At 48.8% G+C, this 27,065-nt stretch overlaps 1 protein-coding gene across 5 annotated transcripts in view; it reads left to right on the top strand.

Moving 5' to 3' along the window:
* RBBP6 (RB binding protein 6, ubiquitin ligase) overlaps positions 1 to 27,065 on the top strand; it is a 418,994-nt gene that overhangs the window by 246,405 nt on the left and 145,524 nt on the right. For 4 of the 5 annotated variants that reach the window (XM_078664819.1, XM_078664818.1, XM_078664817.1 and 1 more), the window contains exon 11: positions 475 to 1,039. In XM_078664819.1, the coding sequence (XP_078520945.1) occupies positions 475 to 1,039 (565 nt within the window). The remainder of the gene's footprint in view (positions 1 to 474; positions 1,040 to 27,065) is intronic. The other variant, XM_078664816.1, reaches the window with a different exon arrangement.

Below are 27,065 nucleotides of genomic sequence, written 5' to 3'. Positions count from 1 at the left end.
AAAGTTCCTTACCTGAACGTCACCTGCATGGAATAATGAAAGTATTGTTCACACAGTGAATTGGCTGAATCTAATCTATGGTTCTTTGTCCTCTATATTAGATTACATGAGATCATAAATTGCCGTGTTGTTTTTTCCGAAACATTCTACAAAACATTCTGATGGGTATGCATGACAACATGTAGATAACAGCCTTATAAGTGGATATTTGTTAGGCATGTGGATAGTGATTTTAGTTTGAGGTATACCCTTCGATCGGAATCCATGAAGACATTTACAAGATTTTGCATAATTGTAGGTGTTTTTCACTTGTCGTAAATATCTCCCATGTTGGTTAACAACTTCTGAAATGGAGAGAGTGGGGTATGAAGCCTAATATCTATATCTTATACCGTGATAAATATATCTTGAGTAGTATTGTTGTGATGGTGGTCTTCTCAAACCTTACTTATTTTATCGTTTTTTGTTGTCCAGCAGTGCTGATAGTGCAGTTCAGAACACTCAAGCTCCAGTTGCTCAAACAGTCTCCATCACTTCTACATCCTGCCCAATTGTGTCCAGCAGCAGCAAGGATGTTGTTCACAGCAAGGATCTCGTCTGCAGCAGCAACAAGGACGTCGGCAGCAGCAACAGGGACATTGTTGGCAGCAGCAGGGACCTAGTCGGCAGCAGGGATCTCGGAAGTCGGGATTTCAGCAGAGATCTTGGCAGCAGGGACTATGTTGGCACTAGCAGGGACCTTGTTGGCAGTGCCAGAGAGTACCATGGCAGAGACCATATCAGTAGCAGAGACCATGGAGGCACCAGGGAGCACCTTGGTAGCAGTAGGGATCACATTGGCAGTGAAAGGGACCAAGGCAACAGCAGGGACCGTGTCAGAGATCACATTAGCAGGGAGCACATGGGCAGAGATCATGTTGGGGGTGGCAGGGATCACGCTGGAAGTGGGAGAGACCATGTTGGCCGTGGCAGAGACCACATTGGGAGCAGCAGGGATCATATTGGCAGAGATCTTGGCAGAGACTTAATGGAAGAGAAGGTAAGTTTACTGAGGGCAATTATGCAGTTGCTGAAAACGTTTCAAGAAATTGTCTAAAATGCTAATTTCTGAGTATGTGTTCCTGCATATTCCTCAACGTTAAAATTGTTCTTTCCACGCTGCATACTGGTCTTGAAAAGATGTCTCCCCTACTCCCCAGCCACAGCCACAAAAATCAGTTCCTTTACTGCTCCACCATGTGGTGTCTCGTGACTCTAGTATGTGTCAACCCACCGAACATCATGTTACCAGCTAATTAATGCTCCAGTCTGCGTGCTTATGTCCGTCCCTAGTTTTCTGCACCTCCTCCACATGGTACAGAGATCTCTTCCTCTGATTCACTGACCAGATTTCTCCTAGCTCTGAGAGACTAGATCAAATGACTCCTCCAAAGGTTTCAGGGTTCAAACCCTTCCATAAGTTTATCAAGTAGGTGTTCTTTTTGGGTTCTCGAGGCATCTGCATATGGTGTCTTGGTCTAACCATGACCCCACAGCCTGCAATTCATTATGCCTGATGTGACCGAAGGCTGTTGGGGACCTAGAAGCCAAGGTATCCTTCCCAAAGCACAGAGGAGCACACTAAAGCATACCAATTCTTCTGCATGTTGGTTCCCTGATGGTGAACGATCTCCCAAAAAGCTTCGTAGGAAGCAAAATCCCTCCTATTCTCTGAGGAAAGTCTGGATGATGTTCTCCTCTGAGCTCTTCCTCATCTATTAAGTAGATTCCTAATATGCAAAAAATTCAACTGATATTTCTGGCTACATTTGCTAACCTTGCGCAGGTTGAGGCCTTAAATCAGGCCTTATTGGACATCTGTAGAATGCCTCTGGTACTCTCTGTACCATACCCCATTGGTGGATCCACTTCTTTGGGTTTGGTGGCTCTGGCAGCTGTGCTTCTGCAGGCGGTATCCTCAGTGACATAAGGAAAGTTGTGGAACGTAGTACCATCAACTGTGCATCCAGGAGATCCATGACATTACCACCAGGGCGGGTTTCAGCAACAGGTTCAGAGTTGTTAGTAGCACACCCTGCAAAGTTGTCTGAAAGTTCCCAGTTTTGTCAGAACTTGCCTTGAAGAACAGTGGCTCACCTAGAACCCAGAAAACTGTCTAGAAGGAGCAGTTGTATGTCTGATACCAGTGCTACAGCCTTGTTTGTTATGGTTTGAGTGTATGAAAGATGATTCAGTGGACTTGTTAGTAGACACAGTAGACACTAGTAGCGAAGACACCTCTCCATAACAGAACATCCATTCACCCCCTTTTGGGCTCCGACAAAGGAAATATCTTCCTTGCCTACAGTTAGTGAGTAAAGCTACAGAGGTTCTGGATTTAACTTTACCCTCTGAGTGCCTCTACATCTCAAATTTGGATGAAAATCTGGCACTTTTGCTTCTTGAGTTGCAGAGCTCTTGCTCCATATTTAACAAGGCTCTACTGGACCCTGCTTTGGCTGCCTGGAGAAGCTTTTCTCGCCCCACAGTCCAGAATTGCCTGACACCAACAGCCTGCTGTGATGACCAAACTTTTTTCCTTAAAAATGACAGAGCCTGGTGCTGTATGCTCTGTTCCAAACTGAACCCCAGTGCCTCCCCTACAGCCTCTGTAGACAGAGGTTGAGAAATGGTAGACACCATGGGCTGGAAGGCTATTGCGAAGGCAATCTCACCTTCTGTGTGACAAAAGCCACATGCCTGCTCCGTCGCTGTGTCAGTGCCTTGTGGATATTGGCAAGACTGGCAGTTGTAAGCCAACTGGAACACATAGAGAATTCCTATTGGTCAGTTGTGGCCTGGATACAACAAAATACATTTTGAAGTGCACCTTGAATTCTGCAAATACTGTGGCCCAGTAAACTGTAATTTTCTGCTGTTTACAGGAATGGTCTGGCCACTCTGATATAAATGTCCTTTGATATAGAGGGATTTTATAGTGAAAAAGCCATCTCCTGTCCGGAGTCATTTAAGAATGGGAGGGTTATGGTGTGCCTGCCTAGCTTTGCCTGCGGGGCACATCCATCAGAAATACAGCGCATTCAGGAACTACTTCCGAGCTCAGCACTTCCAGTGGTGACAACCCTTTAAGTCTGCCCAGATACCTCAGCAGGTGTGTACTGCTTCTCTTGAGGAAGGGGTGGATATGAAGGTCCCCATCAGCAGCTGGTCCAGTCCATTCTGTGTATTTGTTGAATCTGGTAGCTTAAAGTTTTGGCCGTCCATGTATTTCCATATTTGAATGGGCTGGAGGAGGAGTCCTAGGTAATGTTCGAAGAATATCTTTGGCTTACCGTACTCTTCTCCACGACTTGGGCTTCGCCATTAACGCACTAATCTCCCCTCACTTCTTTGCAGTGTAAAACTTCATAAATGCAGTGCTAGGCCCAATCAGCATGTAATTGTGTCATTAGAGGCTCATGATTCAGAGGTTTCTAATGAGGGCCCTAAAGTGGTACAACAGCAGTGGCACCAACACCAAGGGAGACTCTTGGCTCAGCTGCAGAACTTCTAGTTGGTTCACCGAGATCTGCACTGTTCAGTATCGAGAAGGGTTGTCCATAAAATTCTCCGCAACCCAGGCTTGCTATTTCCATACACACTTGGCTGGGTCACTCATGTCTGACACGGGACAGCACAAGCGTTTTGTCTGCATCACAGCAGCATCAGCAAGGACACCACCATGGTGCATGCAGTGAGGGAGGAGTGGGATCCTAGATCCTGTGCTAGGAGTCTCTTTTGCCTCTGGAATTGTCTGGAGCTTTTAGGCATTTTTCGGGTCTGAACCATCTGGTGGGATCTCTAAATGTCCGGGTTGGTGAGCTCAGCTGGCAGATCACAAATTAAACCTACATCCCAAGGAGGCAAAAGTGCATATTCTGAAGGTGGGATCGTTTTTGTGGGTCAGGTTCCTCTTCAAACCTTTGAAAGCTCAGACTGAGACACGGGTAAGGCTTTCTAAATTGTCAAAACATTGGAATTCCCACTGGGCAAAAGCCTGATACTAGTCCTTATCAAAGCCCCATCCAGATCTCCTCTGCAAAGATGCATCCTGGCCTGTCCTTACAATGTTTAATACTGAGCGTACTGCAAATTCGCACCGAGGCTCACTCTACAGAGCTGTCAACTACACATGTATAATCCCAGTACAGTCCCCCTTTGCAAAGCCCTACCTCTAATTTCTCTGCAAAGCACCATACAGATCCCCCTGACAAAAACAGCTAGGCCTGATTCTGAAAAGTACAGTTCTAGTTCTGATTTTACCATTCCTCACCCAGACACCACTCTGCAAGACCTCATTTAGGACCCTCTTTATACCCAATTCAGAACCTATTTTCACATCCTCACCCACCCTGCTGAAAAAACGAATCTAAAACTCCTTAAATGCCCACCCAAAACACTTCTTCAAAGTTCTATAGTACTGTCATCTTTAAAGCCACAACCAGCACCCATCTTAAGACTCCCATACTGACTAATCTGCAAAGCCATTGTCGAAAGTTATATTGTCCCAACTCTACAAATCGTTCACCACACACCATTTCTGAAGTCCAGTCCAAACAATCTATACACTTTCTGCAAATCCCCATTCTGAAAACAAACCTCCAGAGTAAGGGTGTGACTGTCCTATAGGGCAGTCAGAATATGAGGAGGGCTGTGGAACACCACAGCCCTGAGAACGGAGCACAGCGTGAATAGATGACACTACACGTCTCAATGATTTTCAACAAGAAATTACTGCTCTTGACTCAGAGTCAAAGGCCCATGAATTTAATCATACTCTTTTTTAGGTAATTGTAACCATTTCAAAAACAAAATTCATTTTCATATATGAAACACAATATTAAGATTTCATTGTATCTTCATATGATAAAGCTTCTCCGTAAATCGTATAATTGCATCACTGTCAACGATTAACTGATACAAAATGTCAAAAAATTCAAATACAGATCCCAATACATTTCGGGTTCGACAAAGAACCCTTCCTCAGGGGATGTTTCAAAAATTCGGTGAAGAACAGGTAATTTCGGAGTGTAATTTCCATCTGATTTCCCCGACTGGTAAGATGATTATAAATCGTGTCACGTTTCATTTTTTTAGTTCATACTTCAAATAAGGGTATGATTAAATTCATGGGCCTTTGACCCTTTGAGTCAAGAGCAGTAATTTCTTGTTGAAAATCATTGAGACGTGTAGTGTCGGCTATTCACGCTGTGCTCCGTTCTCAGGCTGTGGTGTTCCACAACCCTCCTCATATTCTTCTATTGCATAGAGAGTGATAGGGGTCTGATCACGCTCCATAACGGTGGCACGCACACTAAACTTTCATTACATTGGGTTTACATTGATAACATTAAGGTCACACTCTCTTTATTAACATTGATTTCTATAGGGCAGTCGGGCAGTGCCCAGCGGGCTGGTCTAACAGGTCTGTATGTGGGACGTTTTTATAGCTGTTTCTTAGCCTGTTTTATGCTCTGCTGGGCTAATGTGTACTATTGATTTCCCTGATATTAAACAAATGCTGTCTGCAGCAAGCTCAAATCCGTTCTACCTTCCATATCTTGCACAACACTTACAAAGTATGTCTTTAAAAGTTAAAAACTTCCCCAATTTGTAAATGTGGGCCACTTTTTTAGCTCTGTTTCTCTAATGGGGCAACTTTTATTTTGATGCCAGTGCCTCTTCTCTATCTGGCACTGTCCAGAGTCCCATGAAGACCTCTTCTGTAAGCCTTGCCCTTATCACCTTAACAAAGACATTTCCAGGACCATCTACAAGTTCCTATCCAGAAAACCTCTACCCCACTCTGCAAAGCCTAATTCAGACATCCTGTCTAAAGAGTATATTTAATATCTGTAAAAATCCATCCATGTAACATTGAAAATAAGTTTGTGTACACCTTTTGATTATCACATTACTTTTCAAATCCTAATAGCTCCCTCCTCTAAGAGGAAAGCTGTAGTCTCCCTTCTTGAAATCTCCATCCCTCATCCTATCTGAAAAGCCCCATCTAGTCCCTTTCATAAAGCTCAGCTAGTCCTCTATTGTTTAAAAAACCCATAGGCATGCCAAATCCCTGTTGTATCTAACTGTATTGTACTGCCAATCATAGCTCCTCGCTGCTCTGAAGCAGTTGAGAAGCTTCCAGAGCGCTATACACAAACCACAGATAAAAATATTAAATCAGTCATAAATTAAATCAATAATAATCAAGGTTGCACAAAGCAACGTCGGACACTGCTGCAGTTAAAATCCAGAAAGAATCCTTGTAGTCTTAAATAGTAAAAATCAGATATTACCACCACAGTCAACTGATGAGCTGGAGAAAATTAAACATGGAAGGAATATATTTTTCTTTTTTAGTGAAGGGTTAGGGGTTTGGACAGGTTACCACAAAGTCCATCCTTCTAAAATCAATATGAAACTTTTTTTATCAGTTTTAATGGTATTAAAGGTTGACCATTTGCTGTTTGGCACTTTTATAATGAGCATTCAGCCTTTGCTATTGTGTAACTCATTCATGAGTGCATGAAGAAAATGGCATTGAACTGCAATTGAGCTGATAAGATTGACAGTCCTGAAAGGCCATACATGCCAACAGACCCAATTCAGGCTGGAGACTCCAGATTTTTCTTTGTTTTTTAAGCCCAATATGGCTTTACTGTACGCCTCTCCTGCTCACAATCGCCTCCTCTTTAATATAAGTCAATGGGGAAAATCAATTTCCCCAATTTTGTTCTTAGATCTCACTCCTCTGTTAAAATATTGACTTGTATGGAAGACTGACTTCAACTTTGCAAATGTACTTCATGTTTCTCCCTGTACTATGTATACTAATAAAAAATAAAAAAAAACATTCAGCAGGACAGTAAGCAGTATTTTAAAACTATGCTAGATAAAAAAAATATTGTTTTGGTGTATACAAAGTCTGTGTTTGGCAAATTGTAGGTGTTTGGCTTAATATTGGGGATGTTGGAATAAAATTCCAAAATGCATTGTTTTTTACTGCTAAGCAATCTAAAAAAACCTGCAAACAGTTGAAAAATGAATTGCCCAACCACAATGGCACTTCATGTTGGCGAGCTCAAGGAAAGATCATTTCCGCGCCTAAATCGGCCTAATATGCAATGTGACTACAGAAAGTAAATCCTATTTTGTGGCAGGATGAGACTATCAAAGTTGAAACTCAGCAAGGGTGGCAAATGAATGCACTTCCTTGGTACTTCATCCATATAATTTTTTGGGGTGGCCTTCTTTAAATGTTTTTCCCCTTGCCTGCTTGGAGCTTCCTTAAAAGGGTCGTCAAGTGTTGAGAAAATCGCAGTTCTCTTTATCCAGTTCTACCAATTGTCAAGAATAAACAATCTAGAACTTTCTTTTGTTTGATTATATCTGCTTGTGTCTTGACAAACATTGTGACATTACTTATCTGATCACCCGTTAAATGTAAATGTAGTATGAAGGTTAAGCAAACACTTTGATTAGTAGAGATTCAGTCATAGTTCCAGTGAATAGGGAAGGGAGTGAATGAGCAATTGCAGTTGTAAACAAATGGGATTTAACATGCATTAAGTATGCTTAGCAAACAACCATATGTCCTCTTTATTTTGAAATTACCAAAATCTTGCATTCTTTGTGGGTAAACCTAAAATATATTTAAAAAAATGGATTCCAAAGTTCTTTTTCGGCACAATGCTCAGCCTCCCTGCCCACCCTCCTTCCTAGCTGAGTTTCGAGTACTGTTCTTGCACCTTCTTTAGTTTGAGGCTTAGCGATTTGCAGTAAATGTCTTTCTATAAAAAAAAATCAGGCCAATAACCTAGAATGACAGGAATGGGCTCAATATCATCAGAACCCACGGCCTTGACATTACATCCTACGGAGACGATAAACACCCAGCTCATCCTCTCACTCTCTAAAGACCCCTCCACTTCTAGGACCAACTGCATGACTAGCGTCGTCCACTGGACGAAGACCAATTGCATGATGGTCAACATGGACAAGAAGGTGGTTTTGACTTTTGGGAATAACGCTTCCCCGTGGAATGACACATGGTGGTACTTCGAACTCTGACCCACACCAACCGATCATACCCTCAACCTTGGCATCCCCCAGGCCAGCAAACTCAACATGAAACGCCAGATCAACGCAGTTGCCTCAGCCAGCTTCTACACCCTTGGCATGCTCCAAAAGATTTTCAGATGGCTCTCAGTAAACACAAGGACAGCAGTCACTCAAGCCCTAGTCTTCAGGCAACTGGACTATGGCATCACACTAGGCAGGACTCACCACCCAACCCCTAAGGAGACACCAGACAATACGTAACTCAGCTGCCAGACTCGTCCTTGACCTCCCCAAATGGACCCACATCACCCACCCCCACCACAGGAACCTTCACCGGCTCCCCATCCAGAAAAGGTGGCATTTCACGATGCTGATACATGCCTATAAGGCCCTCCACAACCAAGAACCATCATACATCAACCACTGCCTGAAATTCCACCAACCCTCCAGACTCCTGCACTCTGCCGCCCTCGCTCACACGATCCACATCTCCCGAAGCAACAGTGGAGGATGTTCCTTCTCCTACCTCCCTGCCAGCTCTTGGAATGACCTCCCCTGCAACTCCGAACATCATCCTCCCTCCTAGAATTCAGTAAGAGACTCTAGACCTGGCTTTTTGACTAATAATCCCTGCTAGAACTCAGTGCCTGTATACCCTTGCGGGGGATTAGCTGCGTGCTACAAAACAGTTGCTTGATGACCAGTACCGAAAGGGACCCCGAGATTGAGTGCATTCTGTGGCTTTCTCATGTCACAGAGCAATATCAGATGACCCCACTCTACGCCCTGCCCTCCAGGGGGAAGCATTCAACAGTTTGAAGACCACTGCCGTAATGGCTACGGATTGGGCCAAAAGGCGAGTAGTACCCAGAGCTTCTGGGTATGAGAATATGCCCTTTCATCTGGCTCACACTTTGAGAGGCTCTCCTTCCACAGTAGCAGGGTAGGGTCCTTAATCCTATCTTGTACTAGCTATACTTCCATGCGTTGAGATTGCGCAGCAGCTGTTAATTACATTTGATATACTGGCAGAAGTGGTAGAGGTCATCCTCGCTACAAGATGTCCTTCAACGAAGTACATTTATGCTTGGCGCTGGAACAAATTTGAAGACCGTTGTGGGGTTCCACGACAGAAGCATTACAAGACAAGCTGTTCAATGTTCTCCTATTTTTGCCTTGGCCCACAAGGTCTTGCAGGGGGCACCATTGAAGATTTGTCTGCCCTACTGTAAGAAAGTGGCTCTGTATATACTGGATCAAAGTAAGGTACTGTGTGCAGAGTCCACAGTCTCCAGAGGTATGGCAGAGGCTAAAGCTAGATATAACCTTACTCTCCAAAGTGGTAGCTTGGTCGAGCAGTAAGACAGTACCAGAGGACAGTGCAAAGCATCTGTTGTACACAGTCAGCAAAGGGTTTCTCACACTCAAGAATTGAACTCTAGGCCAATTGTTTTGTATCAAAAGATATAGATATTTTATTTTAGAACCAACAAGGTTCTAAAATATACTTTCTCAGAATAGATTACTCCAGTTAAATACTTTTCAAATAGGCAATAGTCTCTTTGAATACAATGTTTACAGTTTGTTGCAATAGGCAACACAATTTCAAACACAATGCAGCATTGAGCCCAATGGGAATTTTCAGTTAAATGCAATTAATTACTTTGTAGATTACTTTCCTAACCACAGGACTGAATCCTGGATTCAGTCCTGGGACATGAGCTGTAAACAGCTAAGCTAAAGTGTTTTGGTTACAGTAGTGATTTTTAAGGAATATTATTGTATTTTAAAGGTTGACACTTAGAAACTTTTTCAGTTAAAATTACCAATGTTCCACTATGGAAGGAAATTCCAGTTGCAGGTAAAGTATGTTCACGCTACTTTTGTAATCCAGTACTGGACTCCTAGGTTCAGCACTGGCACCTCTGTCTAAAACAGGTAAGTAATTAAGTTTTGGTAATTGGTACGATTTGTAAAGAATATTTGTAGTTTGCAAAAATCGACACTTAGAAGACATTTCACAGAAAATCAGTCAATGGTTTCCTATGGAAGAAAATTCAGGTTACTGGTAAGTACGGTTACAATTACTTTTCAGTGTTGGTGCTGGGCTAAAAGGTGCAGCACTGAGGTCTCTCCTGATAACAGGTGAGTAAATCGGAATTCGTAGTTCGGCTGATTTTAGGTGAATATTTTAAAGTTCCAAACCTCCACACTTAGAAGAATTTCCATGTGAAACTAGTCAATGTTAGCCTATGGAAGAAAAGTGAGTTATCGGCTTTCAGGTAAGTACTCGACTGGCAGAGTTAAGGTTCTGGGCATAGACTCGGGGGGGGGGGGGGGAGGGGAGGGCTTCGGGTCTCCCAGGGTCAGGTAGGAACAGTTGGTACACCCTCAGCGGCACTGGGACAGCCGGGTGCAGAGGTAGTTAGGCCCAATGTTATCCAATGAGAGGCAGGGGGCCTTCGGTTGGTGGCTGCTGGCTAGCAGGCCACACGGCTGTGGGAGCTGGGTCACTTGCTCAGGGCAAATGGGGAAGTAGGATAGGACAAAGGTTGCACTGCCAGGGGCACTCGGGCGGCTGCGTGCAGGGTGCTTTTGAGCCGTCTGGCGCTCGATGTTATCCAATGGGAATCGTGAAAGTTGAACAAAGGCTGCAGGCTCGGGGACGGAGGATCTCCGGGAGCGACCAACACTTCGAGGGGTAAGTTGGGATCCTGGAGGATAGGTGGGCACTCCGGAGTTGGGCACAAGGGGCCGGGTGCAGGGGTGTCTTTTGGCATTGGAAAATCTTACCCTCTGCTGGTCGCGGTTGGAGGGGTCCCTGGTTCTGAGTCTGGGTCATCGAAGAGGGTCCTTGGCACTGGATTACAGGTCAGAATCGCCGGGGGGGATGTCTTCAGGGTCTTTGTCGACTTGGGCACAGGCCGGGCTCAGCAGGTGCAGAGTGGGCTGGATTCACAGTTCCTGGCTGGCACCAGGGGTATTTCTGTTGGTGCAGAACCACTGCTTGTGGGAGTCCTAGTCTCTAAGAGGGTCAGGGCAGGCAGGTCCTCCGGGGTTCTCGAGGTTGCTGTCCGCAGGAGACGCCAGAATTTAGCAGGAGCAGGTTCAAGGATCAACAGGCCTGTAGGGCTGGGGCCAAGTCAGTTGGTGTCATCCTCTTGTTAGCAGCTGCACAGCAGGTCTTCTTCTTCTTGGTCTTCTTTCTTGTTTCGAAATCGGGATCGGAGGAAGGAAGGTTCAAGGTGCCCCTAAATACTAACTTTAGGGGTGTTACAGGTAGGGGAAGGGCAGGGAACCTGTTCTTGGGTGAGTACACCCCCTATCCTGCTCCTCTCCTGTGGGAGGGGGGCAGGAGCCTATCTCTGATTGGGCAGGGCTCCCCATCTTCAAGATGGCCAGGGCTCGGAGTTGTGCTTCACCTCGCCTCTCCCACCTGAGGAGTGTAGTTGGCACAGGCTGCCCCCCCCCCTTCCTGACGTAGGGTTTCCCGCCAGTCTTCCCGCCAGAGTGGGGGTCCGAACTGGTGGGGGCCAGTTGCTGAGTACAGCAAGTGGCTTGGAGAAGCTCACAAAGGCGGCATGCCTTTGAAGCTTCCCCCTGCCCATCCTGGGGGAGGAGACCTAGCACCTCGCCCAGGATGTGCATTGTTGCAGGCCCAGGAGAGCGGGGGGCTCTCCACCCAGGAGTCCAGCAACATGTCTGCTGTGTGGCAGCCTAGGCAGCCTCTCAGACAAGACTTGGATTGTAGGTAAGGTTTCAGGGGGCATCTCTAAGATGCCCTCTGTAGTGCATTTTACATTAAATCCCACACTGGCATCAGTGTGGGTTTAATGTGCTGAGAAGTTTGATATCAAACTTGTCAGTCTTCAGTGTAGCCATTATGGTGCTGTGGAGTTCGTAATGACAACCTCCCAGCACCATATACTCTTAATGGCATCACTGCACTCACAGTGCCCAGGAATGGCCCTGGGTACTGTAGGGGCACAGGGTTCATGCACCTGTGCCCATATACTCTTAATGGCATCACTGCACTCACAGTGCCCAGGAATGGCCCTGGGTACTGTAGGGGCACAGGGTTCATGCACCTGTGCCCAGACCACTGGCATAGTGCACCCAGCTAGAGGGGTGACTGATGTATGCCAGGGCAGTGGGTTTGTGGGCGTGGCACACAGATGCAATAGAGGTAGTTCCAAAACATCAAAGGAACAAATGAGTATATTCCCTGTACTTCTTAATGCCAAAGAAGGACGGATCTCTGAGACCTATTCTAGACCTCAGACCTCTAAACGCTTACATACAATCAGATCATTTCCATATGGTCACACTTCAGCAAGTCCTTCCACTCCTGTTACAGAACGACTTTCTTGTCACACTTGTTCTCAAAGACGCCTACTTCCACGGCTATCACTGTTGCACTAGATGACATAGCACCCATGCGTGAATCCAAACTTCCGAAAAATAACTCACCCTGGTTCACGCTAGAGCTGAAACAAACAAAATATTCTACCAGGATGGCCAAACGAAAATGGCGACACACAAAAAGTGTCCAAGATAGGGAACTATATAAAACTGCTCACCGGCAATATATGAAAGACATCGCCGAAGCTAAAAAAAAGTCTACCTAGGAAACAGGATTACCCTAGCAACTAACTCACAAAGAGAATTGTTTAATATTGTCAAGGAGTTCACCACCCCATCAGGAACACAGCAGGCGCCCCCCGATACTAAGGAATGGGTGGAATCTGTAGCCTCCTACTTTCATGAGAAAGTTAATGAAATTCACAAACGGTTCCCCCAGCCAACGACAAATGACGAAACCACCTCCCCCCACACCAAAAGGCAAAACACCCCCAATATCCATTCCACCACATTAAAACAGTTCTCACCCCTGATTGAAAAAGATGTAAACCAAATTTTGTTGAAATTGAAATCTGGAGCACCGGGAGATCCTGCCTCGCCGCAAGTTATATCTAAAATCTCCCCAGTTCTGATCTCCACTCTGACTAACATTTTCAATCAATCACTACAGTTCTGTGTTGTCCCTGATCACTGGAAGGAAGCAATAATCAGGCCTATTCTGAAAAAACCTACTGCCGACCCGGATCAATTTGTAAATTACCGGCCCATTTCCCTTCTACCACTCTTTGGGAAAGTTATGGAGGCCCTAATTAACAAACAACTCATCGCCCACTTGGAGACTAACAAGCTCCTCGATCCATCTCAATCCGGTTTCAGGGCATTCCACAGCACTGAAACAGCCCTACTGGAGGTCGTGGACAACATAAGACTATCCTTGGACTAAAAAAAAATCAGCCATATTGGTCCTGCTGGACCTGTCTGCGGCCTTCGACACCATCTCGCATCGCGCTCTGTTAGAGCGTCTTGCTGAGATTGGTGTCGAGGGCGCCGCTCTCCAATGGCTATCAAGCTATCTTGGCAATAGACGGTCCAGGGTCCGACTAGGCTCCCATACTTCCATCTTCTATGAAAATGATAAAGGTGTCCCACAGGGATCCATTTTGAGCCCGACCCTGTTTAACATTTATGTCTCCCCCTTGGCGAAGATCATCAGAGAACGTGGTTTTGGAACCGTTTCCTATGCTGACGATACTCAAATTCTCGTCACTATTGACCAAAACCCTGATGACATAAAAAATCGGTTCAAAAACTGTATGACCAGCGTACAAGAATGGATGACCAGAAACTACCTCATGATGAATGCTGGAAAGACTGAAGTCATGCTTTTCGGCAAAGCCAACCAAATCTGGTCATCAGACTGGTGGCCAAACTCCCTCGGTCCCTGCCCCGCCCCCAAGCCTTTTGTCAGGAACCTGGGAGTAATACTAGAAGACAAGCTGACCATGTCTGAACACATTAAGAAAACAGTGGGAAACCGCTATGGCCAGATGCGAAGTCTGAGGAAGATCTTTAAATGGATCCCACTCAGCACGCATGCCCTTAGTGCAGGGACTTATTGTTAACAGGATAGACTGGGAACGCCCTGTTTTCAGCCATTAACCTAACATTATTGAATCGACTACAGGTCCTCCAAAACACCGCTGCCAGGCTAGTACTAGATCTACCTCCTCGCACCCCCTCAGCAGCCTGTCTCAGGGCACTGCACTGGCTCCCCATACAAACTCGCTTAAAGTTCAAACTCTGTTGCCTAGTCCATAAGGCAGTCAATGGCCATGGACCTGTCTATCTCGAAAAGAAACTCAAGGCCCATGTCCCAAGTAGGACATTACGCTCCTCCAGTAAAGCCCTCCTCTCAGTTCCCAGAGTGAGAAACGGAGATAGTCTTCAGCAAAACCGCCCCAGAAGCATGGAACTCTCTTCCCATTCAACTGAGAATAGAGCCAGATCATACTAAATTCCGAAAACTATTAAAAACTATTAAAAACCTGGCTCTTTTAGTCAGCTGAGCCCTCCTACTTCCTGATTGGTTGGTCATAAGGATCCTTGTTATCTGCTAGCGCTCTGAGACCTTCGGGTGATTTACGCGCGATACAAATGAAATGAAATGGAAAATTCTAATTCACCAGGCGCACATAAAGTATCTAAGATTTGTGCTACAAGGACAGCACTACCAATTCAAGGTACTCCCATTCGGAGTAACAACAGCGCCAAGAGTGTTCACCAAATGTCTAGCTGTGGTAGCAGCACACTTTAGATAGCACATTCACGTCTTCCCATATCTAGACGACTGGCTCATAAAAGCACAATCGTACAACCAGTGTGTACAACACACTCACAATACAATGCTGTTACTCCACAACTTAGGCTTCACAGTAAACTACACCAAGTCTTTTCTGCTACCATCGCACACACAACAGTACCTAGGAGCTACAATCAATACTCAACTAGCACAAGCTTATCCCTCTCCAGCAAGGATAACAAAATTCAAATCACAACACTCGCTTCCAGCTCAAGTGTTTATGCAACTCATAGGGATGATGGCATTTTGCATATTCATAGTACCTCATGCAAGACTGCAAATGCGTCCACTTCAAGAATGTCTAGCACGCCAATGGAACCAGGCTCAGTCAGTTAACAGACCTAGTGTTGGTAGACAGTCGGACTCATCGCTCTCTGCAATGGTGAAACACAAAAAACATGTCAAAAGGCCGACTATTCCTAGAGCCAGTTCCACAAATCATACTAACAGCAGACGCATCGCTCTCCGGCTGGGGAGCCCACCTACTGCATTACACCACGCAGGGAAGGTGGACACCAATGCAAAAACTACTCCACATCAATAATCTGGAGTTATTAGCTGTGTTTTCTAGCTCTGAAAGCATTCCAAACACAAGTTGCAAACAAGACTGTCTTAGTCCGCACAGACAATATGACAGCCATGTATTACGTAAACAAACAGGGGGGGGGGGCACTCTCTGCAGCTTTCTCAACTAGCGCAGCAGATATGGAGGTGGGCTATACCTCAGAACATCTTCTTAATAGCCCAACACGTCCCAGGGGTTCAAAACACCATGGCAGATCTGCTAAGTCAGCAGACTCAGCAGATGCACGAGTGGGAACTTCATCCCCAAGTTCTTCATCCGTTCTTTCAAATGTGGGGACAACCTCAGATAGACCTCTTTGCCACCCACGACAACGCAAAATGCCCACACTTCGCCGCCAGATACCCACACCCATTTGCCAAAGGCAATGCGATCTGGATGAACTGGTCAGGTCTATTTGCGTACGCTTTTCCTCCTCTACCAATGATTCCTTTACTAGTACGCAAGATGCAACAACACTCGCTAACGCTTGTACTAGTAGCTTCAACGTGGGCCAGACAACCGTGGTACACCACACTGCTACAGCTATCTGTGGTACCACATCACAAACTAAACCTATCTCCACATCTTTTAACTCAGAACCATGGAGAGATCAGACACCCGGACCCAGCTCAGCTCAACCTTGCGATCTGGCTCCTGAAGTCATAGTTTGGTTATCTTAAACTCGCTCAAGAATGCATGAATGTTATCAAGGAAGCAAGGCGTACCACCACTAGAGCATGCTACGCTGCTAAGTGGAAACGTTTTGTAATATACTGTCAAAACAACAACATAAATCCCCTATATCCATCCAAAACATTATTGGCTATTTACTGCACCTTCAAAAGTGTAATTTAGCCTACACATCTATCAGGTTGCACCTAGCTGCCATTGCAGCTTACTTACAAAATAGACAGCATCTATCTCTTTTTAGAGTGCCAGCCATAATACCTCCAAGGCTACCACCTTCACCTGTGTGGAACTTAAACATAGTGCTCACACGTCTCATGGGACCTCCATTTGAACCTTTACATAAATGCGAATTGCAATTTCTCACATGGAAAGTGGCTTTCCTAGTAGCCGCTACTTCTTTAATAAGAGTTAGTGAAATGCAAGCATTTACCATTCAAGAACCTTTTCTGCAAATGCACCACAATAAGGTTGTTCTTCGTACAAACCCAAAATTGCTGCCAAAGGTAATTTCACCTTTCCATCTAAACCAATCTGTGGAACTGCCAGTTTTCTTCTCGCAGCCACAAACAGTAGCAGAAAGCGCTCTGCACACCTTAGATGTCAGAAAAGCATTACTATATTACATAGAGAGAACGCAAAGCTTTAGGAAAACAAAACCGCTTTTTGTATCCTTTTCACCGCCGCATAAGGGCAACCCAATATCAAAATCTGGTATTGCCAGGTGGATCGTTAAGTGTATCCAAATATGTTACCATAAAGCTAAGCGGTCACTAACAATTCCTCAAAAAGCTGATTCTACAAGGAAAATAGGGGCTTCCATGGCATTCTTAGGGAACATTCCCTTAGAAGACATCTGCAAAGCAGCTACATGGTCTACACCGCACACATTCACAAAGCACTATTGTGTAGATGTGCAAACAAAGCAACAAGCCACTGTAGGCCAAGCTGTACTTAAAACACTATTTCAAACAAATGCAACAGATACGGGTGGTCGCCGCTAGTGTGGGTACTGCTATACAATCTATGCATAGTGTGCAATCTGCAGCTCATATGCCTCGAACGGAAAATGCTACTTACCAGTATGCATCTGTTCTTGGCATGTAGAGCTGCAGAATTGCACACGCCTCCCCGGCTACCTTTATCTGTTCCAGTATTATTGTCATTAGATACAAACACACATGGTCATCACAATCTCTTAGCTCCATCGCTTCCCTAATGGCGAAAAACAATCTGGGGATGGAGCTGATGCCCATGCGCAGTATCACCCAGAGGAGGAGTCACCTATCCCATGACGTACAAAGACTTTCTACAACAAAAACAAACTGCAAACATCCGGGCCCAACACTAGGTGGCCATCTATGCATAGTGTGCAATTCTGCAGCTCTACATGCCAAGAACAGATGCATACTGGTAAGTAGCATTTTCCTTATACTAGTGGTAGTGGCTCATGCTACCAGGTATCCTGAGGCAATCCCCTTTAGGACTAATACAGCTGATGCAGTAGCCAAGGGCCTCATTGGTGTCTTCACCAGGGTAGAGTTTCCTAATCTGAAAGAAACAGGTTAGTATTAGATTCCTTACCTTAGAATATCCCCAGGCGTCAGTCTGGATCCGGAAACTTTTGCGTAGCAGTACCCCTGCGCATCGGTAGGCGTCGTCTGCCGGCGTCCCCTGCGGCTCCGCGTCCGTCGTTGGCGCCGTGATGACGTCGCTGGAGTATATAGACGCCGCCTCCGCGCGCTGACGTCAGTTCTTCTTTTTTCCGCGCCAGTTAGCGCAGATCCGAGAAGTGCAGTACTCCGGTCTTTTGACCAAAGTTTTTTCTGTGAATCTTTGATTCTTCTTACGGTGCCGGTAGGATGCCCGGTTTTAAGAACTGTGACGACTGTGACCGCACGATGTCGGTCACGGATCATCACCGACTCTACCTCCGGTGCCTGGGCCCCGACCACGCCGTGGACGACTGTGTCGACTGCCGGGCCCTGACGAGTAAAGCTAGGCGGGAGCGGTCCCGCAAGCTACTCGAGCTGCGGGTGTCGGCCCCGCGTCGAGAGCGGTCCCGGTCCGGCCGGAGGTCGAGGGAGCGGTCGCGGAGCCGCCACGAGCGCTCCGGAAGTCGTCACCATTCCTCTGGTTCCTCAGGTAGGAAACACAAGAAGTCGGGGCGTCGTCATCGTACCCCCGACTCCCCCCCCGACGCTCGCGCGATGCGGCCGGGGGTTCGGGTGGCTCCGCGTGAGTCGCCGGCGCGGCCTGCTCCATACCCTACGGTCCCTGGGCAAGGCGCGACGCCCGGGGAGATAGAGGAGTTCCTCATGGCCATGAGGGCACTGTCTCCTCCGACGGGGCCTACGGCGCCTTCGGGCCCTGTGCTTCCGTCCGGGGGCCCTAGCGGTTCGGGTGCTCCTGCCTCGACGCCGTTGGGTGCTCCGGCCCCGGCGCCGCCGACGGCTCCGGCACCGCAGGGACCCTCAGGGTCGACGCCGGCTGGTCTACCGGCCTCTCCGGCGCCGATTCCATCGGGGTTGCCCCCGCGCGGCGCCGGTGCTCCGGCGCCCCCATACCCTCTCCGACTCCGGACGCGAAGTCGGACCGGCGTCGCCCGACGCCGAGTCTGACGCTGATGGGGCCTGTGGACCCCGGGGAGCCGGTCTACATTGTTGATTCCGAATATCGTGAATATGTAGATTACGAAGAGGGTTGGGAGGGGTCTGAGGACCCTCTGTCACGCGAGTGTCAGTACAATGTGGACTGGACAGGTGATTTGGGTGACGCCAGTGGTCTGGACGACTCTCCTAACCCTGGCTTTGTCTCGCCTCCTACCGTGGCTTCGGAGGAGGGGGCTGCTTATTCAGTGGTGCTGATGAGGGCTGCCAAGGCCTTACACCTTGAGCTCCCCGTCGCGGCCGTGAGGCCTAACATCCTCACTGAGGTCTTCAAACCGCAGTCATGCCCACAGGAGCCACTGCTGCCGTTCAACGAAGCCTTGTCTGACGTTCTTTTGGGCACGTGGTCCAGGCCCGCTTCAGGTTCGCCTGTTGATAGGAACGTGGCCAGACGCCACCGTCCGTGTAAGGATGACCCCAAGTTCCTGTCCACCCATCCCACCCCTGAGAGTCTGGTGATCCAGGCCTCGACTTCCCAGACCGCATTCCCGTCGGCCCCGCCCGACCGGGAATCCAAGAGGTACGACCAGTATGGAAAAAAGGTCTTCTCGTCCCTGAGTTTGGGACTGCGGTCTTGCAACACCGCATGCCTCTTGGGCCGCTACTCCCACTCTCTGTGGGATACGGTCGCGGACCTGCTGCCAGAATGCCCGCAGGAGGTACGGGCAAAGCTCGGCAAGGCTATGATTGAAGGCCGAGAAGCAGCAAAATACTCCATCAGGTGTGGTCTTGATACGACCGACTCGCTGGGCAGAGCGATGTCCACGACGGTGGCGATTCGTCGCCACGCCTGGCTGAGGTCCGCCAACTTTTCGGCAGATGTCCAGAATGCCTTGATGGACATGCTGTTCGATGGCAGTCGCCTGTTTGGCGACAAAGCGGACCACGCGCTGGAGCGCTTCAAGGACTCCAGGGTCACGGCCAAGTCCTTGGGTCTCTCGACCCAGCGCCAGCAAACGGGTTCGTTTCGCTCCTTTCGTGGCCAAGGAAGGGGCGGTGCCACACGTGCTGCCAGCCACGCGCCGCAACACATTTCTCAACGCGGTGGCGGCCGTGGAATCCGCCGTGGAGGCGGTCGGGGACAACGGCGAGGTCAGACCACACCTCCCCCCGCAGCATCGGCCTCCAAATCCTCCTAGTCCGTGCTTTCAGGCCCATGTGACGCCAGTGGGTGGCAGGGTTCGCCATCACCACTCCCGCTGGCGCACAATCACATCGGACAGGTGGGTGCTGCAGCTCGTCCGAAGGGGCTACTCCCTCCCCTTCGAGACCACTCCTCAAGCCATGCCACCGCAGAACCACCGTGTGTCGGGGGACCACTTGACACTTCTGCAGGAGGAAGTTACGGCCCTCTTGGCCAAGGGGGCCGTCGAGCACGTTCCTGGGCCAGAAGTAGGGCGTGGTTGCTATTCCCACTACTTTCTGGTACCCAAGAAGGACAAAGGGGGCCTACGTCCTATCTTGGATCTACGGAACGTCAACGGCTTCCTCCGGAAGGAGAAGTTCAAGATGTTGACTTTGGCTCAGGTCTTGGCTGCTCTAGACCCGCTAGACTGGATGGTAGCGTTGGACTTGCAGGATGCGTATTTTCACATCCCCGTCCTGCCGGCCCACCGGCGTTAGCTGCGGTTCACGGTAGGCCACGAGCACTTTCAGTTTATCGTGCTCCCATTCGGCCTTACCAGCGCCCCACGGGTGTTCACAAAGGTGATGGCCGTGGTCGCAGCCCATCTGCGCCGGTTGGGGGTTTCAGTCTTCCCTTACCTGGACGACTGGTTGTTGAAGGCGGGCTCGCCCCAGACAGTCGTCCACCACCTTCAGATGACGGCAGACCTCCTGCACGAGCTGGGGTTTTCCATCAATGTGCCGAAATCACACCTGTGTCCCTCTCAAAAGCTCCTTTTCATCGGAGCGGTTCTCGACTCGGCGCAGTTTCGGGTTTATCCTCCGGAACGGCGAGTCCGGGATATACAGGCTTTGATTCCCATCTTTCAGCCGTTATCCCGGGTTTCGGTCAGGTTGACGCTGCGGCTGCTGGGGCTGATGGCTTCCTGCATCCTTCTGGTGCATCACGCCCGGTGGCGGATGCGGGCTCTGCAGTGGGACCTGAAGTTTCAGTGGGCCCAGCATCAAGGCAACTTGTCCGACCATGTCTTGATCTCGGAGGGCACTGCGAGACAACTGCAGTGGTGGCTTACGGACCGCGATTGGGTCAGAGGCAGATCCCTCTCCCTTCCCCAACCGGAGCACGTGGTTGTGACGGACGCGTCCCTCCAGGGCTGGGGAGGCCACTCGGGAGAGGCGGAGATCAGAGGCATCTGGTCTCCGGCGGAGTCCCTGCTCCATATAAACCTGTTGGAGCTGCGGGCGATCCGTCTAGCACTGAAGGCATTCCTCCCCTTTGTCAACGGGAGTGTAGTGCAGGTGTTCACGGACAACACCACCGCCATGTGGTACTGCAACAAGCAGGGCGGAGTGGGGTCGTGGACCCTTTGCCAGGAGGCTCTGCGTCTCTGGCATTGGCTGGAACGTCAGAGCGTGACTCTGACGGTTCAACACCTGGCAGGTTCTCTGAACGCCAGAGCGGACGAACTCAGCCGTCGGTGCTCGGTGGATCACGAATGGCGTCTGAACTCGGACGTGGCGCAAGGCCTCTTTCTGAAATGGGGAGAGCCTTGGTTAGATCTATTCGCCACAGAAGAGAACGCGCAATGTCACCAGTTCTGCGCGTTGGATTTTCCAAGACGGCACTCGCACGGTGACGCCTTTCGGCGCGCGTGGAGTTGCGGTCTGTTGTACGCCTTTCCGCCTATACCACTTCTGCCCAGAGTGCTGAAGAAGATCAGGCGCGACCGGGCCCAAGTTATCCTTGTGGCTCAGGACTGGGCTCGAAGGTACTGGTATCCCGAGCTACTCAGCATGTCAGTCGGTCCCTCGACCCGCCTGCCCCTTCGGGAGGACCTTCTGTCGCAGCAGCAGGGGACGGTCCTCCACCCGAACCTGTCCAGTCTCCACCTCCATGCATGGAGATTGAGCGGCGACAGTTGAGGCCATTTGACTTGCCTCCTGAGTTTGTGATGTGATTCTGGCAGCCAGGCGTCCCTCCACAAAGTCGGTATACGCCTGCCGGTGGAACAGATTTGTGGCATGGTGCACAGCAAAGGCTGTGGACCCTCTTTCTGCCCCTCTCTCCGAGGTTCTCCTCTTTCTTCTCTCTCTTGCCCAGCAGGGCTCTGCTCTGGGCACTATCAAGGGCTACCTTTCTGCCCTTTCGGCCTTTCTAAGGCTGCCTGATCAACCTTCTTTGTTCAAGTCCCCTATTGTAACGAGATTCTTGAAAGGCATCACGCACATGTATCCACCTGTTCCGTTTGTGATGCCTCAGTGGGATGCCTCAGTGGGACTTGAACCTGGTTCTGACCTTCTTGATGTGTGCTCCCTTTGAGCCACTTCATTCCTGACCACCTGACAAGGTGGTTCTGAGAACTAGACCTTCTTTCCTGCCCAAAGTAGTCTCTGCTTTTCACATCGGGCAGTCCATCACCTTACCCTCCTTCCCGCCTCCGCATCCTTCAAAGGATGAAGAGCGGCTCCATCGTCTGGACCCAAAACGTGCGCTTTCATTTTATATGGATCGCACTCGCCAGTTCCGGGTGGATGACCAACTGTTTGTTGGCTACGTGGGTGCGAAGAAGGGACGGGTGGTGCATAAGCGGACCATCTCTCGGTGGGTCGTCCTGTGCATCAAAGCGTGCTACTCTTTGGCTCGGAAGGAGCCTCCTGTTGGGCTGAGGGCCCATTCCACTCGGGCCACGGCGGCTACTACTGCCCTGGGCCGGGGAGTCCCCTTGCAGGACATTTGTCAGGCGGCTACGTGGGCCTCGCTGCACACGTTTGCAAGGCACTACTGCCTGGACAGTCAAGTCCGGAGGGATGGCTTCTTTGGCCGTTCTGTCCTCCAGGACTTTCTGGTGTAAGCTGTATTGGTTCGCAGACCCACCACCGGGGTTGGTATTGCTGGGGTATCTATTCTAAGGTAAGGAATCTAATACTAACCTGTTTCTTTCAGATGAACAAGTTACTTACCTTCGGTAACGATATATCTGTAAGAGACAGTAGTTAGTATTAGATTCCTTACCGCCCCACCCATCCTCCCCGTTCTGCGAACTGATACATAGGGTTAAGGTCATCCCCTTCAGGGCCCTAGTTTCGCATGGCACCAGTGTTGGTTCTTACATGGCTCTGCGTGTTCTGGCGCGGAAAAGCTGTGTGCAAAGAACTGACGTCAGCGCGCGGAGGCGGCGTCTATATACTCCAGCGACGTCATCACGACGCCAACGACGGACGCGGAGCCGCAGGGGACGCCTGCAGACGACGCCTACCGACGCGCAGGGGTACTGCTACGCAAAAGTTTCCGGATCCAGACTGACGCCTGGGGATATTCTAAGGTAAGGAATCTAATACTAACTACTGTCTCTTACAGATATATCGTTACCGAAGGTAAGTAACTTGTTCGTTAGGTGGTTTCAGACAGAGGGTCAAACTTCGTCTGCTTACCTAAAACACATGTGGAAAAGAGTGTGTGGTGCAGTACCAGTTTACTATTCCCACAAACCAATTGTCTTGTTGAGAGGTTTAACAAGACATTGAGAGACAATATTATGGGGCTCCCTTAAAAGCTCCAACGAGGTGCGATGTATTCTTACCATGCTTGCTTTTTGCCTACAGAGAGGTGCCTCCGAAGGGAGTAGGCTTTTCCCCCTTTGAACTTCTGTTTGACCACTATGTCTTGTAAAAGAGTGATGGGAGAAGCCTCTCCAAGAACCCAATCAAGACATTGTGGACTATGTACTAGGCGTAAGGTCCAGATGCTTGAGTACTTGTAAAAACCTTTCAAAAATCTTGAGGCCAGCCAGGAGCTCCAGACGCACTGGTATGACCAAAAAGCTGCACTGGTAGAATTCCAACCAGAGCAAAAGGTGTGGGTTTTGGAGTCAGTGGCACCAAGAGCTCTCCAGGACAAATAGAGTGGCCCTACCCACCTTAGAAAAGTGAGGTCACCTACTTGGTTGACCTGGGCACAAGCAGGACCCCCAAAAGTGTGAATCATGTGAACCGCCTTAAGCTTCTCCATGACAGGGCTGACATCACCATGCTGATGGTGACTGATGAGGATCAGGAGAAGAATGAGCCTCTCCCTGACCTGTCTTACAGCCCCAAAATGGGTCAGTGGATGGAGTTGTCTTAGTATGCTAAGCTCTTTCCCTTGACCCCTGGTCAGACAAACTGGTGTACCCATGATGTGGACACTGGTGACAGTGTGCCTGTCAAGAACATAATCTATCGACTGTCTGACCAAGTCAAAGAAGGCATCAGAGCTGAAGTCAGCAAGATGTTGGAGCTAGGGATAATTGAACTCTCTGAGAGCCCCTGGGCCAGCCCAGTGGTTCTAGTCCCCAAATCTAATCCACGGGGGGGGGAATGAGGTTCTGTGTGGACTATAGAGGGCTCAACTCTTATCACCAAGACGGATGCACACCCTATCCCAAGAGCTGATGTATTGATAAGTTAGGTGCAACCAAATTTCTAAGACTTGCTGCAGGGTACTGGCAGATTGGCATGGCACCAGAAGCAAATAAAACTGCATTCGCAACACCTAATGGGCATTATCAGTTTACTGTTATGCCTTTTCCAGACTGCCACCTTCCAAAGGTTGGTGAATCAAGTCCTTGCTGAATTGGAGGCCTTTAGTTCAGCATATCTAGGATGTTTTGCAGCGTGAATCCTTTCTGGATTCACATGCTGTGCATAATTCCGCCATCTTGTGGTTGTCCGGAATTGTAGTATTTCTTCTCTTTTTTGTTGGGCGTCGACATACCACCATTTGGTGTCCCTCTGTGACTTCGACATGCTTCGACCGGAAGCTCCCACCTTTGGGCGCCCTCTTCAGGTTTTTTTTTCCCGCCGTTGGGTCTGGATACATACGGAGAGAGCTCCTGAAGATTGGAGAGAAAAATAACTAAAAAGATCTACAGAACAGGAGAAGTTCTTTGGCGTGTCAGTCTTAGAGTTTGGAGGATGCACATACAGGGGGCTCACTGCACGGTAATGGTAAAGTTCTGCTGCAATTGTCACCACAAGTACCCACAGAAGGATCAGCATCCAGTCTGCAACGTTTGCCTGCCGCTGGACCCCCGAAGCAACAACTGCAACGCATGCTCTGCTTTCACCCCAAAAACTTTGAGGGTAAGAGAGAGAGCAAGAAGGAGGTCTCCTCGGCAGTCCTGATCTGAGATCTGGTGATTTATGACCTGCATCAACACTTCATATGATGCCTGCAGTCTTTATGGAGGACCCCAGTGACCGGAGCTGGTAAGATAACCTGACGCCTGAACACACCTCTGCACCCGAAGTCTCTCGCCCATGGTTGGCCCAACTGACGGTGTCCCAGCATCCCCAGGCATCCCAACTTACCTCTCCAACCGATGGTCACCTCCAGAAGATCTTTATCCCCGAGCCTGCAGTGTTCGTTGCAACTGGACAATACCCATTGAAAATAACAGGGCACCCAATGCCAAAACAGCACCCTGCACCCAAACGCTGCTGCGAGTTTTATATAGCACGAACTTGACCCGAATCGGGTATTAGAGCACTTTACACAGCACTAGTTGCATTACACGAGGACACATTAATTTTTGTTAGGCACAGGGAGATTAAGTGATCTGCCCAGAATCACAGGATGTTCAACGTCATTGCCGTGACTCCAACCTAGTTCCCCAGATTCAAGGTCAACTGCACTAGCCGTTAGGCCAACTCCTCTCCCCACCCGGCGCCCTAGTGCCGTTGAAGGCGCTCTGACAGTTCATCTTCGAACCTGTGGGAATTCTGGTTCTAACCCCAGAATATCAACTCCCACAAATAAGTACTTACCTGTAAACTGTTAACTTCATTTTTCTCCATAGAATTCATTGACTGTTTGGGTTTCGCCTGCCGAAAGGCTGCGCTCTGCGCAGCCTTTCAGCGCAGGTGAAATCCTATGTCGACACTAAGCACTTCGGGAACGTCCCCCGGCTCTCATTGGCTAGCTCCATAAATGGAGGCTAGCCATTGAGTGCCGGATCTGTCCGTCAAGGCCGGACCAGATTCGGGGGCGTTCCCGAGATTTTTTCCCAGGGCGGAGTTACGTTTTTTCCCGTTCCCTCCCCTTTCACTGAAAGTGAATTCAGATGCGCTGTCCATTCCCGCCCCCTCCGTGTCCTCTCCCGCCCCCTCCCGCCGTCCGTCCCGCCCCCTCCGTGTGCCTTTCCGCCCCCTCGCTGTCCTGTGCACGTTTCCCGCCCCCTCCCGCCGTCCGTGTCCCCTCCCGCCGTCCGTGTCCCCTCCCGCCCCCTCCCGCCGTCCGTGTCCCCTCCCGCCCACTCCCGCCGTCCGTGTCCTCTGAGGCAGAAGTGGTGGTCGGTTTAAGTGAAGGAGTCTGTGATGGGAACCTATGGACAAGGTTGCGTTTGGAGAAGCTGAAGCGCATACCATAACTCGCATCTAGCAATCCAAGACAACGCCACCCGTCACCGCTCAGAAGTCGAGGCATTATGTGGGCCAGCAGTCACGCGGGAGAAAGGGCCATTTCCTGCAACAGAGTCCAATCCACGGTCAATGCAAACTACATTATTGCGTTTCACTTAGCTTGTTAAGGTACGCTTATAATTTCATATCCGATTCATTTTTATGTAATTAAGAAAACTGGAATCTGGTGGTACAATAGGAACGGAGGGTGAGATTTTGTACATTTTGCTCAGTCATCTAAGCACGTTTAATCTTGTTTTTCTTAATATGGGTTATAAATACTTTATGTACTATTACTAGTAAAAAGAATCTCAATGATAAATTTGTTCAAAACGAGAGCAGTAGATTAATTTATCATTTTTAGTGTTCTCTTTTCTCAAAAGAACACGCCGGTATGTTTTTACTCAGCAGCTGTTCCACTTTTACTATTTTTATGCATCTCTGAAAATGGCACCTGCTTATTATGCACGGCCCACTTACCCTCAATATGTTCTGCATACACTCAGCTACAGTGAGCAAAAGAATGTTGAAAACGCTCGGAAAATGTTGCTGGCCTTATATTATATGCGCTCTATTTCTTAAAGGGTAAGACTGACTGCAATATTCAGTTGTGAGCTTCATTCACTATCCTACTATTCCCGCCCCCTCCGTGTCCTCTCCCGCCCCCTCCCGCCGTCCGTCCCGCCCCCTCCGTGTGCCTTTCCGCCCCCCCCCTCGCTGTCCTGTGACGTTTCCCGCCCCCTCCCGCCGTCCGTGT

This window comes from Lissotriton helveticus, chromosome 10 (assembly GCF_964261635.1).
Source record: "Lissotriton helveticus chromosome 10, aLisHel1.1, whole genome shotgun sequence".
NCBI classification, from domain to species: domain Eukaryota; kingdom Metazoa; phylum Chordata; class Amphibia; order Caudata; family Salamandridae; genus Lissotriton; species Lissotriton helveticus.
The sequence above is the reverse complement of the archived record's forward strand: the minus strand, read 5'-3'. Positions and strand labels throughout refer to the sequence as shown.